The sequence below is a fragment of the Pelmatolapia mariae genome, linkage group LG12, assembly GCF_036321145.2.
Source record: "Pelmatolapia mariae isolate MD_Pm_ZW linkage group LG12, Pm_UMD_F_2, whole genome shotgun sequence".
Lineage (NCBI taxonomy): Eukaryota > Metazoa > Chordata > Actinopteri > Cichliformes > Cichlidae > Pelmatolapia > Pelmatolapia mariae.
Genome location: NC_086237.1, coordinates 19,476,828 through 19,500,182, shown reverse-complemented (window position 1 = coordinate 19,500,182; position 23,355 = coordinate 19,476,828). Strand labels below are relative to the sequence as shown.

At 41.9% G+C, this 23,355-nt stretch overlaps 1 protein-coding gene across 1 annotated transcript in view; it reads right to left on the bottom strand.

The window, feature by feature from the left end:
* Positions 1-23,355, bottom strand: part of arb2a (ARB2 cotranscriptional regulator A) — a 162,819-nt gene that overhangs the window by 94,452 nt on the left and 45,012 nt on the right. Inside the window, exon 7 of the mRNA XM_063490580.1 lies at positions 6,932-7,147. Within this exon, the coding sequence (XP_063346650.1) occupies positions 6,932-7,147 (216 nt within the window). The remainder of the gene's footprint in view (positions 1-6,931; positions 7,148-23,355) is intronic.

Here is a 23,355-nt window from a genome sequence, read left to right as displayed (position 1 = left end):
CTATCCCACTTTCAGTCCATAAGTGGTTCCAACTGTTAGCCTTTTGTTGAAAGTGTGCCTTCCAATTGTCTAGTTTCAAGAAATTGTTCAATTTAGCTCTTTCCATTACTTACACAATAAAGACTTACTCTCCAGTCAAAAGCCATACTTAATTGCAGGCACCCAAGAGTGTGCACACAACACACACATGTACCACAAACACACACAAACAGGCATGCTCCAGTACATTCACACAGATTGAAACTCGCGTAGGCACACACTGGTTTCTTCAAAAGTTTGTCCGGTCCAGTACTTGCCCTGTGTTTATTCAATGTAATGAGAAGCAGGGAGAGGAGAGCAGAAGAGAGGAGTGCACTGCAGCCAGAATAACAGCCTCAACGCCAACACAAACCCAGTGTCTGACCAACACAGGAAACAATGAATCTAACAACATCAACACACTCTGACAAACAACCACTGCAGACCTCCCTGCTCCTCCCTTCTGCTCCTCCTCTCCAGTCATCCAAAAAGATAGCGGATGTCTGAGGAAGCTGAAATTTCAAGGTGGGAGACGGTGAGCAGTGTGGGCTGGAAGGAATCTAGTGGATAAGAGCCATTCTACTTTTTACACTCAGAAACCTTTCAGCGGAAGCCAGAAGTGTCAGGACAGTGTCACGGGGATCTCTAAACAACTTCATTGGGTTTAGACTCTTTTGCTTGGGCAGATACGGTTCCAGTCCCAAAAAAAAAAGTATAGGGAAAGACAGAGCACAGAGAAAGCTGAAGAATTATTTAAAAGTAACAGAATGCACAGGTCACACAACAATGTCTTTCTGCAAAGGAAGAAGAAAAAACAAATTAGTGAGATTACACAGGACTCTCGTACTCACTTACTTTTGCTCTCTCACTGACAAGCAGAAACACAGTAAAGACTGGCTGACCAATCTCTCAGTCTCTCAGTCCCCTCATGCTCTCAGGCCACACACTGAGTAAACCAACCTGCAGCCCTAGTCATTACAGTCTTTAATATGTCCAGCTCAGTGCAGAACAGGATTGTTTTCATTTGGGCTAATGACTAAATATTAAATAAGCAATGTAGGTAATTACATGTTTGGTATTAGCAAAGAGGTTATTAGAATCAGTTAGTTTGTGTTTGTTTGTGAATGACTGCGTGCATGATTCTGTACATGTCTCTGCGCACACAATTAAATAGCGGACCTCTACGACACCTGTTTGCAATTGCATTCTAATCAATGTCTGGGACGTGCAGTCCTTTGCCATCGTTTTCCTGTTTTTTCTTCCCCTCCTGTATTTGTTTCATTCTTTTCTCTCTTTAAAGGCAGACAGAGAGCTCAGGCGAGCTGGAAGCTGTCTGGGAGCTGATGGGTCTGCTAGAGTGGGGGGAAAAGAAGGTATGGAGCAAATTAGCGGCAGAGATGGGAAAATAATGACTGTGGCATTGTAGGTAATTAGCAGGTATACTACCTATGGAGAGTTGGGAATATAATGATGCGAGAAAGAGACGGAGAAAAGGGAGAATGAGGTGAAAAACATGTGCAAGACTAACAAGGGGGGGAAGAGAGAGAAAGACAGAGAGAGAAATATATGTGTAGGTGTGTTACTTGACTTTGCAATGAGGGGATATACAGTGTAAGGGGGAAGAGAAAGAGTCAGAGAGAGAGAGAAAGAGAGAGGGGGATGCCAGAGAAAGGAGCAAAACTACGGCGTACATGTCATCCCACGTTCAGATTAGCGTGCAGAGACTGTATACAATAAAATAGCATGACCTTGGTAGGGTCAGTCTGCTCTGACAATATTTGCCAGGGCATTGTTTCAAATCAATAACTCATTAACAAAGTACAAAGGAAGTTGCTGTGGGTTTGTGAGATTCTTTATTAGAAAAGAGCGTCTGCGGGCCAGAAAGGTCATCACTGTGACATCTTGGCTAGCCTCGTGCTGCCGCCAGGATTGTCAGGTGAAATTACTGCGAGTCATTAATTGACATAAGGCAAAGGAAAGCGGGCAGGCAGACAAGGCTGTGTTTGTTCCAGGATGACCCTGAGGTGCTGTGTGTGTGTGCGTATGTGAGTGTGTGTGTGTCTGACTATATCTTCATTCGGGTCAGCCAGTATCCACAACAGGGTTGTGTGCAAAGAGGGAAAGAAACAGAGACAGGGAGCTCAGTGGGTGGGGAGGTGTGAGCGAGGGCAGGATGGATGTGTTTGATGGTTGACCTGAGTAGAAGATTGGGAGCAGGGATCTGAGACCAGCTACACTTGTTCTGCCCCAAGCGAACTCACAAACACACAGGTATGCATGCATGCACATATGTTGTGTACTAAATAAGTGTGCTCAGAATTGCACACACACAAACAAACACACACCAACAGCACTGAATCCAACAGACCTTCCCTTTTAAAACTTTGAGAAGTTAAAGCTAAACTGCCGTAAACAACTCTAATATAAAATAAAGTTAAAGTTAAAAATGCCACATGCAGCATACCTAAAAGACTTGGCTCATAAAAACAGATACACAAGCACACACATCAAAGCTCCTTCACTGCCACATTTACACGGACATACACACCCAAATGCAAAAGTGGCATCCAGCCAATTTGCTCTCTGCAGCAAGCTTGTGAGCTGCCCTCTTGCCCGGGTCATTGACCTCTCCTCTGACTAAGTTCAGAGGTTAATCAAGTCCCTACCTGTCCTTAGAAATGCTGAGCCTCACTTCTTGGCAAGGCTACAGATCAAAGGTCAGATAAACTATGTCTGTATGACTGCTTGTGGACCACAAAATGGGGCAAATAGGTGAAGGTGACAGAGAGCAAAAATCCCCAGAGAAACATGGTAGTACCGTGTCGCAATACAAATGTCAGACTGTGCACTTACGTGTTCACGTCTTAATGTTTATGATCGAGTTTTGGTGTGTTTGTGTGTAGATCTGCGTGCATGTACCTTAGAGAATTTGTAGTACAGCACGAACAGCAACTTCCTGAGCTAAAGAAGGAAGCCAACCAAAATGCCAAAACTTCAGTTCAAAACCACTGGCTCCTAAAAGAAGTCTAACCCCATAGACTTCAATGCGCAAATCATCCAACTTTACAACTGAAATAAACATGTGACAACTCTGTAAAGTGTAATTTTTATATAACCTAACTAAATTGTATTAAGGCATAAAATTAGAGGCGGGAATCACCAGACATCCCACCATATGATATTATCACAATGCATCACTCAAAATAGAATATTTCTTTATTTTTAAATGTTTTGAGCTATTCCAACTATTACAGTAGCATATATTGCAATTCATTAATTAAGCTCCTAGATACAAACAATGACCTCAGCTGATTGGTGTGGACAGCTACAACTGGAAATAATGGGCCTTCAGAAGCAAAACCTAAAAAGTAAATGTACCGACATACACAACACACTACGTGCATCCAAAAAGATCAGTAGTAGAAGACCCCTAGGTTATGTAAAAGATATCACCAAAAAATTTAAGATAAAAATTTTCTTAAAAAAACAAACAAACCTCCAGTTGCCACTATGGCATGTCTATAACGAGTGAAAAATATCAGAGAAGAGCACAAAGATATCATGGTGACAACTGAAGTTGCAGTGAATCTTATATAGCAAAAGTAAAGGAAAAGAAGGGATAGCCTCAATCTGAAACCCTAAATTCCTCTTGGAGTGAGGGCCTCTCTTTTTCCTTCTCTTTCTCAATATTTAAGAAATGTACAGCGTTGAAAGGAGAAACATAAAAACACGAAAATAGAAAGAAGGAAAAGCATTCAAGTCATTTATAAAAATAAGTGGTGCTTAAAGAAAGGCGAAGCTCTGTTTTTTGTCCTCTTTGCTCTTTTTTCCCCTTCTTCTTTCCAGGGCCTGCTGGCCTAATCCCAGCCAGCCAGCCTTGGGTGAACTCTTTGGAAGCTTCTTAAGCCCATGAATGTGCCTTTTGTTCCTGCCATTCCTCCGCTTGGCTGACAGAAAATAGCTAACTGGATTACTGCTAAAATTCAGAGTAAAGTGAACTCCCAAACTTCTATATGGTTAAGTGCTAAAAAAGTACCCCCCACCCGCTTCCCCTCCGGTATCCTCATCAGCATCCCTCCGATCAGACTTTCTATCCCTCCATGCCTCCCTCTGCCCTCTCTTTTTCTTTCTCCTCTACCAATATCCCCCTAAACATGGCCCATTGGTGTGTGATCTAGAGGAGCAGAGAAGAGAAGGATTAGATAAGGTTGAGAGGTTGCACACTATGAACCCAAGGCTAAAAAGTAAGAATCCTAAAAGCAGTTAAGAGCTTACCAATGTGGGTAAGGAAGCGTATTAATCAACTCAACTCTATCAGTGGGCTGCTGTGTATTTGTGTGTATCTGTCAATCTTTGTGAGTCAACTGGAAGGAAAAAAAGAGATGATAAACTGTAATTTCAGAAGCGTCACAAATATAAACTCAGAGCAAGACAGGTGTTATTTCAAGCTCAAGGTGCTTCTTCTGCCTTGTTGGGTGTCATGATATTGCCAGGACTAGAGGTTTATAGTTTGAATATGTGTCTCTCTGAATGGCTGTGTGCAGGTGGTCTGCCAGCCCAGCGGGAGTTAGACTGTGAGGTGTAGCGAATACAAAGGTTGGTGAGTGAGTGTGTCTTGGGTGGGTGCTGCATAAAAAAAGATGAAAACAGCCCTGCTAAAGAGGTTTGATTTGATCCACCACCCACCTTGACCAACAGAGTTGAAGGAAAAAAGTGCACACAAGCACACACAAACACACTATCAGTTCTCTTTTCACCTTCTTTACTCTTTTGTCTGCTGGTATGTGTGAGCCTTTACATATCTCCATGTGTGCATGTGACAGCTTGCTCTTGGACGGATAGAGGATGAGCAGTGGAGTAGTGATGCAGCGAAGGGAGGGGGTGGACAATAAAGGCGAGGTCATACACGCTAACATCCTGCTCACTTCTGGGTCAAAGGTCAAAATTCAAGAGGCACCAACACAGATCCTAACTGCTCACTCGTTAATCGTGCAAAGACAAGTATATTTAGTAGCAAAATCTAAGTCCTGCTCAAGGTGAGTGAGTGAGTAAGCATGATATTGTTTTGTGAAGTGTTAAATCAATTAGCAATATACTAAGTTTAATAGTTGAATAAAAAAGGAAGTCAACATTGTGCTTGGTTTAAATGGAAGGTTTTCTTTTCCTTTTTTTCGGTCATTAATTATGTCATCTGTCCTTACTTTCATCTTGTTGGGATGGGGAATGTGAAGACTGTCCACTGCTTCATACTGCCTCCCCTCAATATATCTGACTGTGACCAGCATGCGTCACTGGGTAAGCAAGCAAAGCTGAATATAAGGACACAGAAATAATACTGCAGCTTACTTGTAGTAAAAGGAAAACTAAGTTGGGAGTGTAGTTTTGATCTAACTCTGCTAACATTACTTAGCGGTAAAGATCTCAGGCAAGAGGATGACAACAGAAAAAGAAGATACATACAAGTAGATACAAAAAAATTGAAATGGCGAAAGCAAGAGATCAGTTCATGATATGAAAATCATTCAAGCCTCAGCAGATACACGTGGTATACAGCTATAAAATAAATCAATATAGAGCTGACAGTAGATGCGGGTTTGTTTGGCACCATTATTAGAAATGACACGATGGATCATTTACAAAGATCTTCATGTCAGTGAGTGAGTTCACCGCTTGTATGATGAGGAAAGCAGCACACATGCAAAGTCTGATAGAGTAAGAGAGGACAGCAGCTAATTATACCTTATTAGAGCGTGTATAAAGGTACTGCTGGAAGGGTGGGGGGGTGAGAAAAAAAAGCCCGTGATGACAGCTCACACACCGCCCGCTAGTCCCACAGCAGCCCTAACTCTTGTCAGACACCAGAGAGTGACGTCTTTCACACGCAGACACATGCACATACACTTACACACATGTACAAACACCACCCACACACACAAATGTACATCCATTGCTGCGATGCTACTGCCATCAACCAAATAAAGACTCATATAATCATTGAGGGCGCTTTGCCTATATGAGACCCAGCCATGGAGTATGACCTTAATTTTTAAGATTTTACGTAATGACAAATTAAAAAAAAGAAAAAGATAATTGGGCTGTACCCTGTTCAAGTGGCCAATGAATATTAAATTTGTCGGCAGGGGTCAAACAGAAGACATCAGAAGCTTTATGCAATGGGTCACTTCCTTTGTTTGACCACAAGGTAAACTGGCCAAGCTAGGCGCCTCGAGTGCTGCATATGAGCATGTGTGTGTTTATGTGTATTTGTATGTGTATGCATATGCGTATGTGTATGATTAAGGGGTGCACAGTCAGTGTTGCACGATAAGAATGTTGCAGTGTGTTTGCACAGTGTGTGTTAGGGAGATAATAATCCCAGCGGTCAACAAGAGTGAAGGGCCAGAGCTGCACTGACCAGCCCACCATCTGAGAGGGGAAAAAAAGTGAGGGGAAGAGGGGGAGGAAGAAGGAGAAAGGGAGGTAGCCATGTGGTTAACACTTGCTCACTGAGAGGCGACTGGAGAACAGCCAACCTCTTCACACACAGGCTGACCACACAAGAGCCTCTCTTTCTCCCTCTGCCTTCCATCCTCCCTTCATCCCTTGTTACCTAACATATCCTTCCCTCACTTCCTTAGCTAGCTTCCTCCTCCCCGCTCCCCCTTGCCACATTTGTCTTTCGAAACTTAAGCCAAATTCCTGCTATCCATTTTCTCACCTATGTCTTGCCTCCTACCTCCTCCTACGACCCTAGAACTGTCACTCTGTCCACCTCCACCATCATGTCTACTTTTCATCAGCATCTATCATCTTTTCCTCTAGCCCTGGCTCTGCAAACACTTCCTTCCTGCCTTCCTTCTCTTTCTTCTCTTTCCTCTCTCCATATCTTCATCGTTCCCTTTTTTGGACTTACTCGTATAGGAATCCGTTCTGTCTCAGTCTCTCTTTGTGGGTTACGGTATTTCTCATAAAATTCCTTCTTCTTTTTGCCCTCTTTATCGTCTTTGCGCTCCCTCTTTTCAGCAGGTTCGTCGGAGGTCTCCGTCGGAGAGGGCAGGGGAGACTTTGTGGGTTTTTCCACTTCCAAATAGTTCTCATTGGGGTTGAGCACCATCACGCCATAGCCCTCCTAAAACAAATAGGAAACATACATTTGTGTGTTAAATCCAAGGCACGAGCATCGAGAGATAGTTACCTTAAAGTGTTAAAAGTGTTGGATATTTTATCCATTAACATTATATCTATATGGTATTTGACTATTTCCGATTTACGTAAACCTTTTTAAAATAAAATATTTGTAAAAGAAAAAATAGAAATACAAATAGAGGCGATAACCTTTAATCTGCATTTATTTCTATAATATATCAATAAATAGATGCATCTTTGTAGACGTGTATATACAGAAATATGTGTGATAGGGGTGTAGATTTTTGTTTCCTCTTTTTTCTTGGTTTAATTTCCAGATTTTTAGTTTCCAATATGTTGAGGTGTTTCGGTTATTTAGTTTTGTTTTGTCTCCATGATACAATTATGAACTGAATTAAAAAGTGATGAGAATTTAATGCTTTTTAGAACATGTTTCTTTTCTTTTCTTCTTTTTCTTTGAGAAAAATCTGATAGTCCCTTTGTCAGACCGACTAGGTAAGTAAACAGCAATATAAATGTAACAATGCAGAGTAAACTACAAGAAAAAGAAGCTCACAAACATTTCTGTGTAATCTTGGTCTGGTAGTGGTTCGTAGTCTTTAACAAAGAGCCCAGCAGTGGATCTTTATGAGCAAATAATACCAACACGACACTTAAAAGACACAGATTGTGACATGACTCGGTGAAAAGATGCAAATCCAGACTGAAAGAAATGGCAGCGAAGGAGATAGAGGAGAGAATGTCACTGCAGGGACAAGCCTGAGGAGTAACTAGGGGATTGGAATTCAGTGATGGTGGTTTCAGTAAGTGAGTAGCATTTAGTGACTCCAAAGGCCATGTGTCACTTAATATCAGACCCAATCGATCCTACCATCACTCAGTGAAAGGCTTAGCTACAAATGTAAATATGACTTGAAACTTCTGCAGGCAGCACCGCAGATAAAAGTTGCATTAAGAAAAAAACCTTAAGAAAGAATTACGGTTTTCACGTGAAAAGAAAATATTTGATTTACATAAAATGCCACAATAGTAAGGGCTTAAAAAGACGTGGAAAAGGAGAAGAAAGAGCCTATGTAGTTATTAAAAAAGAGAATAACAGAAGGGATGTGCTGCTATATGCACACTGTAGAGGAAAGGAAGGGTTTTTTTTGTAGCCTAGTGACTTCTTCAACTTTGAAGCCATTTTAATTAACTGTGTTTATTGTCCTAAGCACTCTGAAACTAAAGCAGGAAATGGATGGATTCCTGTTTCACTTTGGGCTGGCTTTTCACACACAACCCCCATTGTGAACACACACACACACACACACACACACACACACACACACACACACACACACACACACACACACACACACACACACACACCCCAAGGCTTAAACTTATGGGTGCAGGACTTTCCAACTCCACACCAATACAGACATGAACACTAAACTGTGGAACACGAAAGATATGTGTGTGACAAAAAGACCTTTAGGAGTTCTAAGAGAGGCAACTTCACCGGGCTTCCCCACAAATCGCCGTCACACACACTGCCTCCTCACAGCGACATGTCGTCTATTCCTTAATAAGTGTTATTGCAATGTGCATGTCTTTTGTTGACGCAGCATGTGTGTGTCCCTCCTGTGCATATTGACATCAAACCTGCCACACACCCTTTCCCTTAGCACTTACCATGTGTTGACAATGACGACTGACACTTTCTCACGTCTTCTGATTATTAAAATTAATCTTACGCTCACTCTTATTCAAATTCAAAGGTTCTTCTCTTCTATACATATTTTTAATAGAAAAAACATTGTGTGAAGAAAGCCAGACATTATTAAATAATTAATTATTATATATTATGTATATACATTTTTTAACTTATTAGCTTTTACATTTTAAACACCACAGTAAATATATTTAGAAAATTTAATTTTTGCTAAACATAAATTTTCTTCTACGGTACATACTTCAGTTCAGTTTTGCTTTTTACTACAAGGCATAACAAGTCTGACATTAATGTAGGAAGTGGTTTATATTAAAAATATATATAGATGATGCTTCCAAATCTGTATTTAATCACTTTCTATGTGTGCGTATATGCATGTACAGCATGAGTAAAGTTTAAGAGGTAATAAATGAGTTTCTATTAGCAAGATTAAATTTAGGCTTCAGACATCACAGAGACATCTGCACGCAAGAAGTTTAGACAGACCAGAACATTCAAACAGATGAATTACCAGATGAAAAAAACAACAGAAGCTGGTGAGGGTAAAAGAGAGCAGTGAAGACAGAGAGATATACAGATGGATTATAAAACGATAAGACCGAAATAGACAGAGAAGGAAGGAGAAACAGAGAGATGTACTCTAGGCCGATAGACACCAGCTTTGTGCCACTGCCCACTGGTGGTAGTCTGATAAAATAACTGACAAGACCAGTTCAGCCTATGGGAGCAATTTCATTACTAAAAACTAATACTAATTATATTATGAACAATTTTCAGGGTAATACACTGCAGTACATCAAACTCACCTAATAGAATCTGAACAATATACATGAAATAAAAAGATCAATCTTTATCATATTATCATCTTTAAAATACAACCGAGAATGTGCAAGCTCTGTAAACTTAAAATTTATGGCAGTGTTATTGGATTAGACTGGATGATGGTTAACAGGTGTCTCTTATAAAGTATAACAAGGCTGAAGGAGAAGAATACAAATCTAGACTGAAAGATATGAAACATTTGAAAAATGTGCTTTTCACATATAAAGTGTATAAAACAACATGAGTCCAATGGGGCTGCCCATTTTTCTCTTACCTAAATCCCAGTTCACAAGGCCAAAAGTTAATGGTTTAGCAACAGTGGTGCACGTGTTCTAATGGTAGCCCTATGGCTTATAACCCTTTTTAGTCTTCAGTGCTCTTACCCCAACTCTTACTGGTCAATAATGCTCCCCAGACTTAAACACACAAATGTCAACCTCAAGTAGCCCAGTTCTGAGCCTTTAGTGTCCTTATGGTAACCCCGAGTGCCCTGTAGCCTTTGCTTTGGAGAGGTAACAACACCTACCCAACCTAACATTACTAACCCCTTTCAGTTGGCCAGTCACCCAGAAGAACATTGCTGTAAAGGCAACCAGTGTCGTTGGTGTTCTTAGTCTGGAGGAGCTGGGCCGCCGAGTTCACCTCTATGTCGGAAACCATCATTCATTTGAACACTAAGAGGTCTGCTTTGATGTCAGGGCAACAGTGCTTTCCCTGTCCAGTCATTTCCTCCTCTTATTGTTGTCTCCATCAACAAAATATATGACTCTGAGCTCTGCGGGTGGAGAGGACAAGTAGATTTTTTTGTGCTTATTTTACTTTAATAGAATTAATTTTAGGTTTGATTCTACTTCTTTTCTTTCTTTAACTTCCACCTACAACTAATTACTGTGACCCTATGACTGGATATACTAAATTCACTTCCCTAGAAAATACATGTTTTGTAAGAAAAATAGGGTATTCAAATTAAAAAGCAGAGTATCAATGATGTCCTCACGTATCACAGAATTAGTTTTTCATAAAAAGCTGTTTATCATCGAAATGTGTGCAGCTTTTTTTTGTGAAAACCAAATATATGGAGATATGTCTTTCTGTCTTTTCGCAGCTTCTTAGCTACCGCTAAGTCCAACTACTCCCCATCATTCACACACCACCCGGCCGTGGAAAAACTGATCTTTGTATTGTGATGTGCTGTCAAAGTGTGAATCTTACACAAATGCACATTGCCAAACCTTGGGTCACCCTGCCTTTTTATCACTAAATCTCTCTCACACACATTGCTAACACTAGGTCACTCCCTTTGTCCTACACGAGCACACACTGTCTCGAAGAAAACAGACAGAGACTCGTACGTTCCTCTAGAATTCGGTCAGTCTTGCCTTTCTGCTGTAGTATGCAGCCTAAGTCTCTTCCCATGCCCCGCAGGTGCCCCTGTGCCACCACCACACTGAGCCCCTGCCCTGGGGCCAGCGGTCAAGAGGATCACCCCGACCCCTGTGAGAGGGGGGGCACCCCGACCCCATCACCTCGCTCTGGATGCTCCTTAGCTCTCCTTTGTCGGCCTGTCCCACACCAGATAGCACAACAAAGGCTGCCGCTGCTACGGAAACCAGGGCTCGTCTCATCATCATGATGAAACCTCCATCATCTCATCAAACAAAGAAATGTAAACTGCTTTAAATGCAAAAAAAACTCAGTTTCGTGTGCAAGGTATTAAGAATAAGTAATAATAATATAAAAGTAAAATCAATACATTTATCATGTGTATATATATATATATATATATAAATATATATATATGTGTGTGTGTGTGTGTGTGTGTGTGTGTGTGTGTGTGTGTGTGTGTGTGTGTGTGCGTGTGTGTAGAGGATGTGATTGTAATTTCTGATGAAATATTATCCAATAGCATCTTATGATGCCTCTATAGAAAAATAGTTGTGCCTCCTGTCCACTCTTTCCCTCTAGTCATATTATTTAAAAAGAAAGTGGATAGTGTTTGTGTGTGCGTGTGTGTGTGTGTGTTTGTGTGTGTGCGTGCGTGCGTGTGTGTCGACATGTGGGCGAGCGCGAGTGAGAGTAAATAAGGTGTCCCTTTAAGACAGCGGCACCTCTATTTTTCCAGTGGCGTTGTAATGAAATGAAATGTGTCTAATGTGCAGGAGCGGGGACAGAGGCGGCTGGAATGAGAGGGTGTTTCATCTGTGCGTGTGGGGCTCCACGAAGCTTTGATGTGAGAGCTCTCATGTAGTGAGCAGGGCTCTGGGCACAAGGAAAAGGACAGCACTTGACAGGTACAAAGCATGGCTGATAGCGGTCATGGGTGCATGCAGTGAGGGAAAGTGGATGGTATGGTTGTGTGAATTGGAGGGTCTATGTGTTGTAGGTGTATTGTTTGGTGAACAGGAGCAAATAAATGTTCTTCTTCCTGTTGCACTTGTATATTAATGCACTGATGTGTGCGTGTGCATGCAATTTACATCTCAAGAATCAGTCTGCAATCTATGGTGTCCAGCAAAATTGGCCCTTAGGCAGCTTACATTATTAGTTTTCTGTCAGGTGGCTGTTAGGATCAGGGCTCTTACGATCAAGTGGCTCAACAGCCTTCTCTCCACTTCCTTGTTCCAGCAATATGCAGCCCCCCGATTCGCTACTGTGGCTTGACTGACAAGAGGGAAAGGGTCAACCAGCGTGGCATACCCAATAAGATGAGAACAAGGGGAGGGATGACTGCAGGCCACAGTCAGGTTTGAGTGTAACAGGCTGACTGAGGTGAAAGGATAAGTTGGAAAATAAGCATAAGCAAAGCTTTGGTATCACAATCCGTTCACATTTCACTTACTAGCGGCTGGAGTGGCTGACACACACAACAGCTTTTTGGAAGGATGAAGACAGAGAAAAATGAACAGTTTCTCAATGAAGAGGTACACAGCAGCTGAGCGAGATGGTAATAACAAGTACGCAGTCGTTTGCTCTACCTCTCTGTCAGGGCCACCCTGCTCTGCGTGACCTTGTCTGTCTCAGTCTCTACGTGCACAAGCTTTGCATGCAGGGCCTCTTTATCCATTGGATCCCCTCGTTTTTTTTTCTCTCTCGCTTTTCCCACTCCCCCTCTCCCTGAGGTCGAGATACCACACACTTCGCACAGTACTGTCAGATTAAGTCACGGTGCCCCTTTCTCATTTAACACAGCACCCGTCTGAGACCCCCAGCCCACCCCTCCCCATACCCACAAACCACACAGCTATAGTTTTTTTTTCTGAGAACAGAAGGGTGGGAGAGTACTTACTGTACCACAGGGGCTATGAAAACATGTGGATCTTAGAGGGGATGTGAGAGGGGATGAGACGGGATTGTCATCAGCTTGTCAGCCGAAATCAATCAAGCTCTTGATTAGACGAGATAACCAGACCGTCATGTAAGCGTTTGCTCGGGAGACCTAATGTCCTTAAATATTATTTTATAGGGTCTTTCTAAAAAAGGCCAAGCAGAAAGGTAGTAGAAAAATTGTGTCACAGGTTGTCAAGATGTCATTGACCTAAAGTTACCTAAATTACAAGAAATAAATATGATTTAATGTTTGACTTGCTTCTTCTTAGATCATCTGTTTAAGCCCACATCCTTGCATGTTTAAGAAATCAAGTGAACAGCACACATAAATGTGTACAGAAAAAGTAAGACAAACTGGAGCTTCATCTCACCATCTGCCCTCCCGAGTTAATTTTGAACAAATCACCTACTGCATGGGTTTCTCCTCTCATAAAAAGAGTACACATTTAATTAAGTTTCCCTAAATTCAACTTTTCACTTTAAGTTCAAAGACTCGCTTCTGCTAATGTAGTCGTACACTAATTCAGCCAAAGTAAATAAGTCTGTGGTAATGATTATCTTTTTCTTGATCTTAATGAGCACAAATAGTTTAGGTCAGAATAAGAAGCTAACCTTTTGAGCTAGTCAAGTAGTTGTGTCTGTAATAAGCAGCAGGGTTTTTAACCTTGGCTTGGATGTCTGGGTTCATTTGGATATTGTTTATATGTGGAGTTGAATATTTATAAATGAGTTCAAAGTGGAGCAGTGGGGTGGAGGAAGTGAAGAGAATAGTGCAGCTTCTGATCCCTCATGCCTTTGCTTCTTTTTATGCTCAAATTTACATTTCTTTCTCTCCGTTTCACTCTTCCTGTCTCGTTCCTCCCGACCCGACTATTTTCAGCACCTTTGTGAAAGAACAGATATAAAAACACGCAGAAACTGTTGGGTAACTCACTCGCTGAAAAGCCGGTTTATGTGTCAGTTATTTACCACACTCAATCTGAATTTATCCAGCCAATATCCATGCTCAGTGGTTGATCAAACATCGGAATGGCTAGGCAGAAACTCTGACACATAAAACACACACACACAGATTTCAGAGGCCTGCTTCATCTGCTCTCAGCACGACACACAGAAGGAGGTGTAGAGTTGGGGGTGGGGGTTGCTAGATTGGGGGTGGATGTAGCATTAATCACCGTCCAGGTGGAAATTGTCAGAGCTATCGATTGTGCAAGTAAATGTTACACAAGTCATTTGTCAACTTTTTCCCTTTTTTTTCTTCTTCTTTCTTTAAAGAAGAGCACGCCATTGGTCAAGACACTGATAGCATGTAAATTCACTGAGACTGAGATTTTAGAGCCATCTCACTAGATGTGATAATGACTATGCTTTTGAAAATTTTGATTTAATTTTGGTTTATTTGTTTACTTGACAATAAAAAATATAATCTATAATAACAAAAAGAGTTTTTGCAACCTCTGCTACTTTAAATGTTAAACCAGCTGCAACAGAAATTAATATTTCCAGAATCTGTTAAGATTAGACCAACACACATGTGTTTGCCACTGAAAAGGAAATACAGTAAGCAGGAAGAGTCCTCAACCCGCAGAGGGAAAGCTATGGGGAAATAAATACAGCAGGCTTACTCTGATGCTGTTAGCATTTTGATTTATATATTCTATATTGTCTCCCCTAAGCATACACATGTATTTTTAATGAGGGCACAGAGAGATATAGATCATGGAATGATAGGTGCCTCCCTTTCCACCCACCTAACTATTTAATGTATAAATCAGGGGGAGAGGTGAGGAGAGCGGGAAGAGCTGTGAGGCTACAAAAAGAGAAGACAGGAGGAGTGGAAGTGTCCCTGGAGCAACCCTGAAGTTATTGTCCTGAAGGCCACTAACAATAAAAAGAAGAAAGCCAAAGCTTGAGTTCAACAGGCTAAGAAAGGAAAGAATGTAATGACAAATTAAACAGAGATGTTTATAATCCTGATGCTTATAAAAAGTACAAAAAAACAACCCCAACAATCTGCAATTACAATGAAACATCAATTTCTGTCTTTCAGTTTAACTAAAGTAAAGAAATTCCCCAGCCATGTGAATTCCAAAAGACACGCAATGTCAGTGAATGTTTCTACTTTACCATCTGGACAGGTAGTTGATACATGAACACACACGCAGTGGGTGCGAGACGCATGGCCATATGTACAGACTGAGCCAGCTGGGGTCAATGGCAGGACAGATCTAAACATTTTAGACACATGTAACACATGTATGCACGCATGCGCATACACAGACCTAGGCACACAGCCTTTACACAAACACATGCAAATCATCTATCCAACCATTCTCTTCCCCTTTATCCTTATCAGGGTCACATGCAAATCATGTAACAGCAAAATATTCTACCCTGAATTCAGATTTTGACTGATCAGCGGTTTTGAAAAAATGTGTAAGAATCCTTCACTAGGTGTCACATACCAATAATCAGCAGTGTGAGACTTACTGATAGCAATCTCACTGAACATCACAGAAGCACTATGATCTTGGTGGGTCAAAGGTCGGAGAACATTCCCGACACCCCTGGACTTTTACTGTGATCTAGTAAAAGGCCAAAGAAGAGCTGCAGAGAAAACTGGTGGTCCTGGCGATGTTGCTATGTGAGCTGTGTTAGATATTTCATGTTAAGTGTGACCTTTCGTGAGATTAAATTTTCAATTCTATATGTGTAAAATATTCATTTCTATTTGCGGTGATATTGTACGCCGTGGATTATAACAGGGTACCCATCAGCAATAAAGGCCACAGTATTAGCACACGGACCCACAACTATAGTGACACACTCCAACCGCTCAAAAGTCTGACCTCTCTCTAAGTGGAGCTGCACCACAGGTCCAGGAGTCACGGGAGGTCGCTACAGCCAATCACAAGCTGTATTTGAAGTGTGAAGGGTAAACACTATGGCTGGCCTGTCCTGCCATTTACTCTGCTTATTTTCACAGCATGTAACCTAGAAAAGCGGTTGCAGAGAATATAGCATATCTGTGAGCATGCGTGTGTGTGTATGCATCTATATCTGTGTTCCAGCACATTTTCCATGGTGTCATTACCACATGGCAGGGTTTATGCTTCACAGCACACACATGGAGCTACGCAATCCCCGTCAGCCTCTCACCACACAGCCAAATACACACGGACATATACATGCTGTGGTAACCAAGTAAACCGTACATTAACCTGACGCAACCTTCAAAAGCGGTTGAAAGCAATTAACTATAGAAAATCAAAAAAATCCCCTTTCTCCTCAGAGCTTTCTCACACACAGACCACCCTCAACCCCACCACCGCCACAATCCTTACTAGAAGCCCTTTCAATTCTACTACTTTTTTTTTTAAGACCACCTGTTGTCTATTATTTTTACATACAGCTTTTCTCATAAATCATAACACTGGGTAATTAATCAAGCTGTCAAAACAGTGACCGAAGGTCACCTGAAGGGGTCGGAGGTGGTTACAGGGCCGATGGAGGTCAGGGTCACACCACATTCCTCATCTTTAAGTTGGGACGGGATAGGGGCTAGGCAAACAAAAGCGAAAGCAGATGGGGGGTAGGGGGGGTGGGGGGGCAGATGAAAAAGAGAGCTAGGGAGACGGTGAGAGTGAGAGAAAGAGAGAGAGAGAGGGGAGAAATTGACAAAGAAAAGTGAAAGAAGCTGTCAGCTGCCTACAGATGAAGACAGGGGAGGCGATTCTGAGAAGGGAGACATCACATGAAGAGGTGGAAAAAAGGGAAGAGGCATGAAAAAAGAACAAAAGAAATCTGCAAAATGTTTCTACTGTATAGACCTGAAATTGGCTGCAGAGAGAAGAAAGAGAAAAGAAGGAGGTAGGGCGATGTGCCTTCCTCGATGAGAAAATAAGAAATCAGCTGTCGAAGTATGATTGTTATCTCGTCCTTTTTCCTAGTGCGTGTGTGTGTGCGTGCATGTGTGTGCCCGCACGTGTATGTGTGTGTGTACACGTATAGGTGATGAGGCAGACTGATATCTTTCTCAGAGGAGTATGTATCGGTGTCTCAGCGTGTTGAGAGTCAGTTCAGAGAAAGGACCATGGGCCTGGAGTGGCATGTCACCGATTCCACAATTCACACTGCTGATTAGATCATACTGATTAGGAAGGTACACACACACACACACACACACACACACACACACACACACACACAGACACGCACACAAACATACACATGAATACAGTAAATACCCACAAAATGACCACAAAAACCCCCAAACAAACACGAATGTACTGTCTTTTCTACAAACAACGAGAAAGGAAAGAAGAAAGGAAGAATTTTACAAAGTGCAAATGCCGTGGAACTCTTCACACTATGTTTGAGTCCCCCTTCCCTGCGTCAAGCATGAATTCTCAGGCGTGGCTTGCGCTATCAAAAACATCACTCTTGAATGAGGCACCGACCATTGCGCAAAATTAGCTGTCACCCTTTCCTCAAAATCTTTGTTAATCTTGTTTCCAGTGTTTGCGGATTTATCAGCACATGCATCAATGTCAGCTCCTTGGTTACTGAGCCGCAATACTTGGGAGAAGATATAATTAAAAATGTTTGGGGTGGGGGGGGCAGAAGGGGATGGCTGCTGCAGAGAGCGAGAGTGCTAGGAAAGACGGGGCGGAGTGGTGTCTGGGAGGAGGAAGGTGAAGTCTTCCCTTTCGTCTCATGCTTTCCCCTGGGAGCCCGTGGAACACAAAGCCACTGATAACAGACAAACGGGCCTGGCTGTGCCTCTCTTCCTCTCCCTCTCTTCCTCACTTTCTAGTATCACAGAGGTCAGCATGTCACCATATCTCTTAATGACACTAGTTCCACTGATCTGGCTGTGGTCCGGGAAACTTGTCTCCTTGTTAACAGCTACCTGACACAAAGGAAAACAACAACTAAATGCATTTATGAAGCGAGCGTTAACAATCTGATAGACAACTAATCCACCTAGAGGGTTTTATACATGGCTCTCATGCCGACGTGGGGCATTATTTATGAACTGTGTTTCAGTGGATAAATAAATAAAAATAAATTAGAAACAAATACTTTGTGCTACTGGAATTGTGTGATTATTTAATTATCTGTTTGCATGTTCGCTGACTTAAACTAAAACAGTTTGACATCTGGAGGGGTGGTGATGAATTACACTGTGCCACCGCAGCTTGATCCTTGATATATTTCCAGCACATCTCTTATTATCATGTGGCTTTTCAAAAAGCATCACTTGCCCATCCAACTCGTGTCAAGGGAAAAGGGACATCATGCATTTGAAATTCAACATGCAAGTCCTCACACATACAGATACTACCCACACCCGGCACACATATACACACACACACACACACTCATACGAAACCGCACACGCGCCTGTGGAAGCGCCATTGTGAAGCTGAGACATCCCAGAGAGCCATGCCACCGTGCCAGCAGGTTTCAGGGCTGTATGGATGGAGCTCCCTCCTTAGACATGAAAGCTCCAGAGGGTGTCAGACACATGTTTAAAACATTACACATAAATGCAAATTCCTTAAGGTATGAAATAATACCTACAGTTTTGGCCCTCTGACCTCCCAAAATTAAGGCGTTGAAGAATGCGGCAACTTTGTGCCCCTAAGTGTAAATATCTATCACAGGTAATAGGAAAAAAAAGAAACAGCAAAGACTAAATATATTTAAATTCAGAATCTAATGTGAGGAATAAAATACAATCGGGGTATGTTTACCACTGCGTTGCAACACCTTTTCTTTCAACGATACACTGTAGGTGTTTGAAAACTGAGGAGACCGATTGGTGCAGCTTTGAAAAAATACTGTCCAATTCTGCAGGGCCTGCTTTATCATATTTATATTATAGTTTGGCAACGTCTTACTGAAATAAGCAAGGCTTACGCATATGATGCTGCTAAAAGGCTGTACCCAGATAACAAGCTAGCTTCCTCTCCTCTCTATCCTAGAGGATGCGGAAACTATTACTGCGAAAGAATTTCAAACTCAGCTGACAGTTTTCCACTTTGCATTAGCCCAAGTTAACTGAGCTACAGTATACAATATACAGTACATTTCATTTACAATTTTAAGTTGCATGCACACACTGTCAGCAGTTTTAAAATGTTCTAAACCCACATTAAAGCTTTTAATGCAGTGCTATCTGAAGAACAAAGAGAACCACAATAAAGTCCTGGTTTTTGATGTAGTAGATTGTGTAGAAACTTATCTATACTCTCTAAATCTTTTAATGATAATGTAAATGATGAAATCCCCACATTATTCACATTGAGAAACATTATTCCCGGGGCGCCCATATAGCTCACTGGGTTGAGGGGGCGACCCGTGTGAATTTACTGCTTGTCTTCCCTTGGCTCTTTCTCCCAGCTTTCCTATCATAATAAAGACTAAAAGCCTAAAATCTAATATTTAAAATAAAGAAACACTGTCCCTAACATTATACCTAACTATTTGCCCATGCATTTCTTTATCGTTACTTCAAAGTAAAGATAGCATGCTCTTTTGATAGCCACTCATGATACTAATATGCATTCAGTTCACCTAATTAGTTGTGATATGTTCCATCAGGTGTTTCTGTTACCTTTAAACAACTGTTCAAGTCTTTTGATTGCCCAGTGTCACCTTTATCAAAATGAGCCGGTGGCATCAAATTGTCAAGGAAATATAAGGTTTATTTGATTTGCAAATCACTACTGTTTTTTCCCCCAATTTAAATATTACAGTTCCGCATGAAAAAAGACCCCCTGCCCACATCATAGTCAGCGCTGAAATAAAAGCCAAAAAAACAGAACTCATTGCTCTCCGTCACAAGAATATGGCTGTCCAGTGGCAGAGGCTTTTTACACTACGGCCCCAGCCTTAACCTCTCACCATGGTTGATACAACATGTCAACACTGAGAGCACAGCTTTTTTATCCATGCTCACATTTTCTCTTCTTCTATCCTCTTCTGGCTCTTCTTCCTCCCTCTTTTTCTCCTCCATCCAGACCTTTAAGTGTGGTCTGGCAGGTTTGGCTGGGAGGTCGTGTATTCCCCCTCTTCATTAGTGAGAAAATGGACTCTGGTAAACGCTTGTTAAAGCCCTTACCTACACTCTCCCAGTTAATGGGAGTGATCCATTTGTGTCCGTTTCTGCCTGACAAGGCTTTACTGGAAGATTAATAGTGCGGTGTCAGGGCACGGCCACCCTCTGTCCCGTTCTCATTTCCTTTCTTCTGGGATGGACACATGCAATAATGGAGCCCCGTCTTTTGTTGTAACACCGTGATTAGCCAGGGACGGGAAGAAAAAAAAAAGCAAAGGAATGACAGAATGAGAAGAAGAAAGGAGGAGAGGAGACGAAAACAAAAGGAATACAAGAAAAAAAACCTCTTTCCTTGACATTGTACAAAGGTAGGTTTTAAGGTTGTGAATTACAAGCACTTGACAATAGTAGAGCAATATCATTAATTAATCTCAATGCGGGGTGAAGAGGGATATAATGAATCACTTATGGATATTTCCTCTGTTTTAAGGCAGGATTTATCTTGGTATGATTCAGAGAGGTCTTGAGCATTGATGATGGAATGTATTACAGGAGAAAAAAAAAAAACAAAAAAAAAATAGAAAGACTGAGAAAGGGAATGCCAAGGGAGAAATAATAAAGACAGAAAAAAAGACAGCAACTGATAATGAAAGAGAGAAGTGGGGAGAAGTCCTTAAAAAGGCCACCCAGGGTTTCGTCCATCACCCAGGCCTCCAGCCATCCCTCTTCCTTTTGGGGATGACACTGTCAAGTGCTCTGTCCCTTCACTGCCTGAACAGGATAATCACTCTTAATAATTACACAGATATTCCCGGGAAGTCTTCCCTGTCGAGCAAGAGAATCCCGTAGTGTAAGAGGCCTGCCTGGAAAAGTGCCAAATAAACGTAAAATTAAAATCTCTCTTTATTTTGTTTTGTTTTTGTTTTTTTTCTCTTTGTATTTTATCTCCTTGGGTCTTTTCTCTCTGGTGAGTTCTCTGATGGGCAGACCAACAATCTGGTAAACACACAAACAGACACAGAGAGAAGACCTGCATCACAACCCCCTCCTTACTACATCACAGTTAGTGCCAACGGAGAGCAGGGTGTTTCTCAAAGCAGAGGATGGGGGGACTGGGGCTAGTGGTGTCTCATTAAATTCTTGGGATTGTCTAATTGTCTTTCGTGGACCTCTGAGAGACTAGTACATTATACTCATTGCAATTAACTAAACAAAAGAGCCGAACCGCCCAAGCACTAGGGACAAGACTGGCTAGGGGGAGCAAGCTTTCCAGCCAGGACCACTACAACAAAATACAAACACACATATACCAGAAAGAGAGTGCAGAGAAACACTAAAGAACAAGAGAAAAGATATGAAGGAGTGTGAAAAATGAGGGGGAATAAAAGAGGAGGGGATGACTAAGGACTCAGACAGATCTTGGGATTGGCCAGATGTCAGAGTTGGGTGGGAGGTTAGGGTGAGACAGGGTGAGGAAAAAGAGAAGGAGGGTGTCTGTGCTCATTTGAGACGCACCTTTGTGCTGGACCTGTCTTGTTTACTGCACTACAGCTTAGCAGTGCGAGGGTCCTATTCAGGGTGCAGGCCTTTCAGTAGGTACTGAAGGAACCCTTAAGCCCACTTAACTACCATTTTCACACACTCTGCCTGCTCTCCTCTTTGTCCTTGCCTCCATTACATCAAACGCAGGAACAAAGGCGGGGAACAGAAACTGGGGCTGGCAGAATGGCGCCCATCACAAATATTAATTTGAAAAGGTGTTGGAGAGTAGAATCTACTTTTATGCACAAGGACAACTTGGGATTTTTTTTCCTCTGCCGTGTAGGGGGGCTCTTTGGGGGCCGCAATGAGCTTGGTTTTCAGGCTAAAGGGGAGCTTGAGGACTTGCAGCACAATTATCCAAGAATAAGGGGCTTGAGATGTGGCACACTGCTAAAGACTGAGCACACACAAGCACAGGCACATGCACACGTACTGCCTATAAAATATCTTTCTAACACTGGGCCTCATTCATTTGCCGGGGTTATTAGGCAAAGCAACAAAATCAATAAACACTGCTTCTTCTTCATTACTGGTACTCCAGAAAAATACACAGGACGCAGATAATTACAAACGCCAAAAATGAACCCCAAAAAAACGTGAGGTAAGAACAACAGCAACAAAATATCACACGTATACTCAGATCTTTGAAATGGTGCTTTCATTCAGACACACTTCACTGAAGCATATTTGCTGGGAAGTAAATGGGTTTGTAAAACTGACCTTGAATTGACTGGTAGAAAGATAATTGTCTGAACTAGATGTAATCCACAGTCCACCGCTCTTATTGCTATTAATTTGGAAACGCATACACACAGATTCACACAGGTGGAAGGCGCATGCGTTTTCTGTGGAATGCAGTTTGCAGTTTTAGTCGGATCACATGAGAAAGCGGGGTGAAAAGTTTATGCTGCCATTACCCATTAAAAAAGAAAAATAAAAGGGTGCATGCCTCGTTCTGACACAAATGCAACACGTACACACACTTCCCCAGTTCAGGGAGTCATGGCAGGGTTAGTGGTATGTTGAAAAGCCCATCCTGTGTGTATAGATGGTGTATCGCTCTAATCTGCAGGATACAAGCTCTGCAGTCCCAACCCCACCTCCATCTCAGTCTGCACGCACTCCAGGTCTTGCTGTTGGTCAAACCAAATGCCGACCTGCCCTGGCCCTGGCTCTCTCAGCAGGCTGGCTCTCACCCAGCTACTCTGGCTGACCCTGCGAACATGTGGTCAAGTTGGACATGGCAGACGCTCCACTCTCAGGTGTGGTGATGGAACGATGGAAAAGAGGGGAATGAGGAGAAAGAGGACATGAGACTAGCCCAAAAACTTAATTTATTAAAATTCTTGATTTCTGCAGTAAAAACTTAAATGCTAATAACAGATAAAGTAATTTGCTAGGCCCTACATACGTCTTCTGCCATACTGAGTTTAAATACTTATGTTGTAGCTCAGAGGCTCAGAATTTATTGGACAAACTCACACAAATGTATTTACAAGAACTGTTTTTAATCCTGATGGGATGGAAACCCATGGACATCATTAAATGCTGCATCTCCACCCTTGAGAAGTTCTGTTTGATGTTTACTGCAACCATCCTCAGTTTCTGCTTGTTTGTGGGTCTCTTTACATCCAGTTTTGTATTTAATAACTTAAAAGGTGACTGATTTAGCCACTTAATAATATTCAATCACTTTGTCATGTAACACTCATAAATTATG